This window comes from Ovis canadensis, chromosome 20 (assembly GCF_042477335.2).
Source record: "Ovis canadensis isolate MfBH-ARS-UI-01 breed Bighorn chromosome 20, ARS-UI_OviCan_v2, whole genome shotgun sequence".
Classification (NCBI taxonomy): domain Eukaryota; kingdom Metazoa; phylum Chordata; class Mammalia; order Artiodactyla; family Bovidae; genus Ovis; species Ovis canadensis.
The window spans coordinates 46031457-46040387 of record NC_091264.1 but is presented as its reverse complement, the minus strand read 5'-3'; the positions used below and the strand labels follow the sequence as shown (position 1 = coordinate 46040387).

General features: G+C 40.1%; 2 protein-coding genes across 2 annotated transcripts; both read left to right on the top strand.

Moving 5' to 3' along the window:
- Window positions 1–1433: 1433 nt before the first annotated feature.
- LOC138426030 (histone H4) lies at window positions 1434–1805 on the top strand. Its single transcript, XM_069564661.1, has one exon. It carries the CDS (start codon window positions 1434–1436, stop codon window positions 1743–1745), a length of 312 nt encoding a protein of 103 aa, XP_069420762.1. The 3' UTR covers window positions 1746–1805.
- Window positions 1806–6495: 4690 nt separating this feature from the next.
- LOC138426029 (histone H3.1) lies at window positions 6496–7422 on the top strand. Its single transcript, XM_069564660.1, has one exon. The coding sequence runs from the start codon at window positions 6496–6498 to the stop codon at window positions 6904–6906; it is 411 nt and encodes a 136-aa protein (XP_069420761.1). The 3' UTR covers window positions 6907–7422.
- Window positions 7423–8931: the final 1509 nt, after the last annotated feature.

Below are 8931 nucleotides of genomic sequence, written 5' to 3'. Positions count from 1 at the left end.
TCTTAGTTAACTTCACCCATTCCAATCCATCTTAACCTTACTTTCAAGGCTCAGACAATTTTCTCACATAGAGGCAAGAGATAGATGACACCAGGCTGAGTAGTTGGAGTTTATTCCCTGTGGAATATACTCCAAAACAGTAGAGTAGTCGAAGAAATAGAGAGGAGTTGAGCCCTGCTTAGATAAAAGATAAAGATACAACATATTCCTCATTCTCCAGGTCAAGACCTTCCATCTACACAGACTCAGAAAGACTACTCCGAGGTGAAATGGGGAAGGGACACCCCATAGTAAGTAATGGAGATATCAATGGATACTGCTGGTTCGACTGAGGGAACTATATATAAGTCGCAAAGAGCTGGACACGACTTAGTGACTAAACAAGTGTCTAGCACTGACTTCTTAAACAAAAAGTTTGCACACCTAGGGATGTGGAAGTTATAAAAGCAACTAACATAGGCCCAGATTACAAAATACCAGATTGAGAGATTGAAGAATATTGGGGAGCGGGACTTTCCCAACTTTCCAGTGGTTAGGACTTAACAGTTCCACTGCAGAAGTCGGTTCAATCCTTGTTGGAGAACTGGATCCCACATGCTGTGAGGCAGCGGACACAAAACTAAAATAAAGAAAAAGTTAAACATAAATTAAAAAATAATAATAATACTGGGGAGAAAGTCAATCTCTGGAGCAAGAAGATGAAATTTCCTCAGGTAATTATAGTACTCAAGAAGAAACATTTAACCAAAAATTAACTTGTTGATTTTCTTAACACGTTTATGATATCGGAATTAAAATTCTCATTCTGCAAATGGAAAAAAAAAAAAAATTGAAAACGAGAAAATACCTGTCACAAACCTGATCCTAAACCTTATAGTGTGAAAAAGTAGCAAGTAATGAGGGCGCAGGCAATAGAGTGATGTCTCCGAGTAAGACACATCAGCGAGAAAACCTTGTTTCCCAATGGATATCAGCAATTTCCTTGCTCCCGAAGATCAGTTTACCACAATAGTTATTTCACTTTCATTTAAATTGTACAAAAATGCTTCCCAGGGACTCGTTCGCATTTCAGAAATGCGTTTGAAGAATGAGGCAATATAAAATCTCGGTCAATGACTAAGCTTCAATATTCAAAGTTGAAAACAGATGTTGCCTTAATAGGTACTATCCCTTTCTAAACAAAAGAATATTTTTAAACTCCCTTAGACAAGAGTCTTTCAGGTGAAATTCAGGAAACAAGCCAAGAAATTTTCTTTCCTCGACTCCGCCCCACAGACTCTCAGGGTGGGCTGGGATATATTTGGTTACGAAAGAGCCCCTCCCCTACCCGCCTTTTTTGTAGTTTTCAAATAGGTCCGCGACCATACTATAAATAAGAATTTCGGCACACGTTATCTAGATTGCTTCATAAGCTTCTTGATCTAAGTTTAATAATGTCTGGACGCGGTAAAGGTGGGAAAGGCCTTGGGAAAGGCGGCGCGAAGCGTCACCGTAAAGTTCTGCGGGATAATATTCAAGGTATTACTAAACCCGCGATCCGCCGCTTGGCTCGTCGCGGTGGGGTCAAGCGCATCTCTGGCCTCATTTACGAGGAAACTCGCGGGGTGCTGAAAGTGTTTTTGGAAAACGTGATTCGCGACGCGGTCACATACACCGAACACGCCAAGCGAAAGACGGTCACGGCCATGGACGTCGTCTACGCGCTGAAGCGTCAGGGACGCACTCTTTACGGATTTGGCGGCTAAGCCGGAACCCACAAACAGGCTTTTTGTATCAGCTTATCAGGCCCTTTTCAGGGCCACCTATCTGTTCACTTGAGAGAGCTCGTGGCATTGAGCTGTTTTTTCTTTTTTTCCTTTTTCTGTTCCGAGGAAATGGGGCTTAGTGAACTTGTGATCTCAGGTTGTAAGTAACTGCTTTAATGTAACTCATGTTTGTGTGAAAGTGAAGTTGGTCAGTCGTGTTAGACTCAACCCCATGGACTGTAGCCTACCAGGCTCCTCTGTCCATGGGGTTTTCTGGGCAAGAATACTGGAGTGGGTTGCCATTTCCTTCTCCAGGGGATCTTCCCAACCCAGGGATCGAAGCTAGGTCTCCTGCATTGTAGGCAGGCGCTTTTACCATTTGTGTATCTGTGCATTAAATGTTTCCCCTATGTTGCAGTTATAGTGCCACATAATGGCTTTTAAATTGTGCAGCTCTTACTAGGAACACTTAGTCTGCAAAGTTAATGAATTTCCTAAGTTTTTAAAATGAGACATTGATAATCCGGAAGTTGCATTGGTGAGCAAAGGCAAGTACTACTTTAATAGTCTCCTCACATCTCAAGAAAACCTGATGAACAGCTGCTGGGAAAGAAATTCAAGACAAGGTAAAATAAAAGACTAAACTAAAGGAAGTGAAGGCACCCGTGAGGAGGCTTACGTGGCACGAGGGCCATAAACAACCGGGTCAACTTTTTTTTTTAATCTAAAGAGAATTGGGGGTTTGTTTCCTGCCTTGTCAAATCTACTCCCTGGTAGTCTATAATAAAGCAACAACTAATTCACCTGATGAACCCTCACGATCCTTTTCTCGTGTATAAAACGTCAGAAAGCTAGCTGTAAACACATGGACATCTAGCCCTGTGCTGGGACTCAGCTACACCAGGGTTTTTCATATGTCAGCATTTGCAAAGAAAAGGGGAAAGGAGTCCCCAAAGTAACAACTGAACAAAGTCGTCTGTCTTGGCTTCAAGACAAAGTAACTGGCAAAGGCCTGTTGAAAAGGACTTCAAGGTATTAGATGCCCTTTCCTTAAGTAGATTTCCTACCTGCAGGCCATCTGAACCAATCCCAGTACTGTGGGGGCAGGTGTGAGGGGAAGAGGGAGGGAAGAGACAAGTGTTAGGTAACTGCTTTTTGGTCATACTGGGTCCTGTGATGGTCTTTTAAGGTGGCCCACACGATTTCTGGTCTTAAAGTTCACCCTTAATGTGATCAAGGCCCTAGACTGTGGATGTGACCTGTGACCTCTTTTTACCCATCAAAGCATGTGACCATAGGTGACAGGATGTAAAAAAATTTGTGATTATGACTAGGTTATCAATAAGATTGTACCATCTTCCAATCTCTTGCATGCTGGTTCGGTTTTTTAATACAAATTTTATTTATTTTTGACTGCAATGGGTCTTTGTTCCTGCATGCAGTCTTTCTCTAGTTGCATGGGCTTTTCATTGTGATGGTGTCTCTTGTTGCAGAGCATGGGCCCTAGGGTGGGGGGCTTCAGTAGCTCTGGATCAAGGGCTCAATATTAGTTGCGCTGTGGCATGTGGAATCTTCCTGGACTAGGAATCAAACACCTATCGCCTAATTTGGGAGGCAGGTTCTTAACCACCAGGGAAGTCCTACATGCTGGTTTTCATAAGCTGAGCATCCCTGTTGTCAGGTCCAAATGACAAGAAACTCAGAGGGCTCTTTAGGAACTAAGGGAAGATTAGCAGCCTATAAGGGCTTCAAGCCAACAGTCAAGAAGAAAATAAGATTCTCAGTCCTAAAATTACAAAGAAGCAACCACTAAGTGAGTTTGGAAGCATATATTTCCCCCAATCAAGAGACCACAACCCTGCATAACACCTTATAGAGGACCCAGATAAAACATGCCCAGACTCACAGAAGCCGTGTGATAATGCATGTGTGAAGCTAGTAACTTCAAGGCAATCAGTTATCCATCAATAAAGACAGCCAGCACATTTGGAATCTTCATCTAAGATTCTAAAGATTCTACCATGTCATCTAAAATAACAGATATATTTAACTGAAACTACAGTCTTTAACTAAGGGGAAAATGAAATTTAAAACAAATAAAAACTTTAACAAACATTGTTCCACAATTAGATGAAACTCCATACTCCACACAAACACACAATACACTCTGGCATGTATATTCGTAGTGCCAGCCTGATGTACCAAATAGCAAGTCTGTAAGTTGAAAAGTACTGAAAACAATTTTTCGATGTTATTTTACTTTCAGCAATACAGAAACTATCGAATTTTCAGGAAAACTATGCATTTCTTTCCATATCCTCTGTCCTCCCTGCACTTCTACATCTGATTTCTGTTTCTTTGATTTTTTTTTTTTTCTCACCTGTGTAAATGAATACAGAACCTACCGCTGACTGAAGGTAGGGAATATAAAAATTTAAAGATATCTCAAAATGAGGGTTTCAGACCCTGCTTCAGCACAATGTAGGATTAATTATATCAATAATAGACTCAAGGAAAATAAAGTGAATTTTTTTTATGTTTAATGTAAATTTGAACAATCACCTTTGAAATAGTCTACCCTAGTGGTTGAGATTAAACTCTTGAGATTCCACTAAATACTCTAGGCCTATACACTGTTTAAATGACATTTTGATCCTCTTTGTACAAACACGTTCCCATGACTAATATTTGTGAAACACGTAAGATTATTTGAAACAGGGACCCCAAACACAAGTGTCATCATTAAACAATTTTAAGTCCACAGGAACTCACCAGAAAAGTTTTAAATCTAAACAATGAATGAATATAAGAACAATTTAAAAGATTTTAAGGAACAAAAACCTAAAAACCAGAATACTAGAATTTCCTAATACTTATTAAAATATACAATTATTTCAAATTCTTTGCTGCATTAAAGAACAAAAATTTAACCTCTCATATTGTATTATGGATGGTTTCCTGCGTTTGAAAGAATGTTTTAAAAAATGTAAAAAGCTGGAAAATCTTAATATTATAGCTCTCATTACAAAAAAATTGGTAGCTCTATAAAGAGACATTGAGGAATGATAAGGTAGAGAAATTTTTTACTTGGAGCTGGTGTAATTTGGTGATAACCTTGGTGCTCTCGAACACTGAGTCCTTGGTCAATTCCATGTACAAAAGCAGGCACATGGCCGGAATGTGATGGTCCAGCACTTTGTGATGGTAAAGCACTTATACGCCAAGCGCGATATCTCACCCCCCTCATATCTCGATGTTGTGGTTGACAAACGAGCTCTTGATGCCCAAGTCCTTTGACAAGATGCCAGTGTCAGGAGAACCTACTTAAGCATTCTATAGACAGACCTATACAGAACAGGGCTTTTCTGGTAGCTAAGAAGGTAAAGTATCTGCCTACAATGCGGGATACCCGGGTTCTATCCCTGGGTCGAAAACATCCCCTGGAGAAGAAAATGGCAACCCACTCCAGTTTCCTTGTCTGGAAAATCCCATGGACAGAGGAGCCCGGTAGGCTACATTCCATGGGGGTCGCAAAGAGTCGGACACGACTGAGTGATTAATATTATTTGAGGCTGGGGCGTATCTAGCTATCTCTGGCGTGAAAAACAGCATGAAAAATGGGGAAACAAACCCAAGGAGAACAAGATATCACAAGTACTAAATCATGGATACAGTCAAAGACTCACAAATCTGATATTTAATTGGACGTAAACTGACCAATAGATAAATAGTATGTAAATTAAGGTTCAAAACCTGCTTTCTTTATTGGGTCAAAAAGAAAGGCGTTCATGTATTCCTATAGGTTGATTAAGAATGTTACATGACAAATAATTGAAAATCGATAAAACATTTTATTTACAGGAAAGTCTTCGCGTTTGGATGTGAAAACTAGGTAAAGAATTCCTATTAAGTAGCCGAGTCAAGTCTTCATAAAAGCGCTGTGGGTTTGTCTCGTACACCTTGAGACTCTCAGAATGACTCCCGAGATTCTAGCCCATTGCAGTGTGCTAAAGGCTCTCGATCGCCGCCATCTTTTATTCAGGTTCCGCATTGCAAACCTTTTGTTGACGGATGTCGCCATTAACCCCAGATTGACAGTTTAAGTCCGTCAAAACCATAGAACAGAGCCAAATTACCAGTTTTGAGTCAAAGAGGAAAATAAACATTAGAGGTTCCAGAATATTGGGATTTTGCTGCGTGTCCCCTTAATACAAAATTCTTCACATCTTAACAGTATGTACTAAAAGACCATGTTACCGGGAATGAGACATTAACTGTAAATGTGGAATACGACTCGAGAGGCTTAGACGGTGAATTCTTAAACAGGGGACAATTAACAGGATTAGAACCCTGATGAAAAAGTTAACTATGCATAAAATGGCAGGTGTATGAATTCTAAAGGGCTTTCACGGACACATTGTATTTTTTATATCCAAACAGGAGAGAAGTTCAACATTACTGAATGATTAATGTGCTTGTGGACCATACTTGACAGTGTAGTATCAATAAAGCACCTTGGGAAATGTTTTTTTGTTTTTTTTTAAGGGGGAAGACGGCTGCTGATTGAAATGAACCAATCCGAAATTTGCACCAGATGGATGAACCAATGTTAAATAGCTCGAAGCACTTCCGGAATTAAGCAGCCCGTAAGCAACAGGAATTGCCCACAATCCAATCAGAGTGATTCCGGTCCTTTATAAACACGGGAGCAACCCTCCTAGTCTAATCCCATTGTTTTGGAGGCTAAGCTATGGCGCGGACTAAGCAAACGGCTCGCAAGTCCACCGGCGGTAAGGCGCCGCGCAAGCAGCTGGCCACCAAGGCGGCGCGCAAGAGCGCGCCGGCTACCGGCGGCGTGAAGAAGCCGCACCGCTACCGGCCCGGCACGGTGGCCCTGCGAGAGATCCGCCGCTACCAGAAGTCCACGGAGCTGCTGATCCGCAAGCTGCCGTTCCAGCGGCTGGTGCGCGAGATCGCGCAGGACTTCAAGACCGACCTGCGCTTCCAGAGCTCGGCTGTGATGGCTCTGCAGGAAGCGTGCGAGGCCTACCTGGTGGGGCTCTTCGAGGACACCAACCTGTGCGCCATCCACGCCAAGCGCGTCACCATCATGCCCAAGGACATCCAGCTTGCACGCCGCATCCGCGGAGAGAGGGCATAAGTTGGCTTGTTGACTGATTATAACTTAAACCCAAAGGCTCTTTTCAGAGCCAACCACCTAATCTGTGAAGGGTGCTGTAATATGTGAGTGGAACACAAGTTTGGCAGAGGTTGAAGAAACCTATGTGTGTGCAGCAGCTTAGAAAGTCCTACGTTCTCTCTAAGTTATCAATGTAGCAACTACCTGCACGACTTAAATTATTCCATTTTGCCTTATTGTATGTAGGTTCTGCACATTTAGGCGTGGTACATGGGTTGTGTGCGTGTGTGTGTGTGTGTGAGCTGTTTTACCTCGGGACTCACTGGAAAAACAAGAACCAGGTGAGAAGTTTAACAGAAAAAGGCCTGTAAATAAATGCTCAGGCCAAGTTAGCCATCGTAAGAAATAGAAGTTTATGCATGAAGTAATTGTTCTTGGAAGTCTGTCAGGTATTGAGACTTGGATGCTGAGAAATGGAAAGCCTTGGCCCTTGTAAGGAAAGAGCATATTCATAATTCCAATAATAAAGTAAGACATTTTTAGTGCCAAATAAAAGCATTCCATATTAGAACTTTGTTTCCCATGTTCTGTACTTTGAGATTATAGCACGGTGAGTTTCTTAATGTCTGTTTCTGTCTCATCAGATGATGGATGTCAAGAGATGAAGCCCACGAAGGCATGAAAAATATATTCAATCCACGAAAACATCTAGAACAGTTCTTCGTATTAAATTCTCAAGAAATTTAGTGAAATTAGAATTTAAAAGTTGTTGGACAAATAAAAATTACCATTCAGTGTTGATTATAAGAGTAAAAGATTGATAGAGTTCATGTTAGTTTAATACTAAATAGTTTTTTCACATAGAAATAAACTGACTTGCATTACTGAGTTTGCCAGAAGTCATTATTAGTCTGAAAGCTCCATAAATAAAGGTAAACTCAATAGTTATCTCCTAATATCTATTATTATTATTCTGTTAGTGCTTTACAAATGAGGAGACTGAAACTAAAAAAATTATAGATAAAAAGTAGTAGAACCAAAAACATTTCCCCTTTAAGCATTACTATAGTTAACAACAGTATTAGGGTGATCCTCAGTAGCTACCCCTGAGGCTTGATTCCTAAGATGAGCCATCATAAGAAAACTGACATGTTTATCTAAATGTTTCCGTATATGTTAAAGGAAATGGGTAGATTTTGAAAATGTACAGGGTCACATAAAACTGTATTCAATTATACTACAATTATTACAGCCAGTTGCACAGAAATAGAATTGATGAACAGCTATAAAAATAAAACATTGAGTTTTTAGCCTTTCTGCTCATTAAACAATGATGATGCTAGCTGACAAACAGAATTTTAAAAAAATTTTAAATACATTGAAAAGCTAGTGCTTAATATGAGACCTTTTTTAATGAATTTTTATTTTATTGGGAAAATGTCACAAATCTAAATCACGTGACATTTTATAGGTACCTGTTGGAACACTAACTTGTATAACCACTTCAAGCTTACCTGGTTGCCTATAACCACATGTAAACTAAACACAAATATATACTCTCTGAATAATCAGTATCTTTATTTTATGGAAATGATAGCTAAAAAATCAAGATGATTCAGAAATACCATTTCATACTTTCCCCATTTCCTGCCTACCACATGTGCACACAGGTAAATTTTTATATTCTACATTTGAAGACTTATTGCAAAGGTGTTATATTTAAGGGTTTTTTTGATTATTTGCTCTTTTGTTTTCATTTGGGGATGTCTTTCTTTCTTTTCAGAAGCCCCAACACCTTGGATGGCAGTAAAGGAGTTAGTACAGTGCCTAAGTTAAGCCATTGGGAGGAGAGTGATAGAAGGGGCTGAGATTTATAACCCTTAGTCTCATACAGAAAAACAGTAAATGAAATCACTGAATCTGATTATCTGGAGACAATCCCACCATCTGACAGGATTTTAAAGATTGGTCAATTAAAAACACACCTAGACTATTGGGAAAAACAAGACAAAGAAAACTAATGACCTAGGGTTTAGTTTAACGAGA

Excerpts from the sequence above, each read along its gene's own strand:
- LOC138426029 (XM_069564660.1), top strand. The coding sequence starts at position 6,496 with ATGGCGCGGACTAAGCAAACGGCTCGCAAGTCCACCGGCGGTAAGGCG.
- LOC138426030 (XM_069564661.1), top strand. The coding sequence starts at position 1,434 with ATGTCTGGACGCGGTAAAGGTGGGAAAGGCCTTGGGAAAGGCGGCGCG.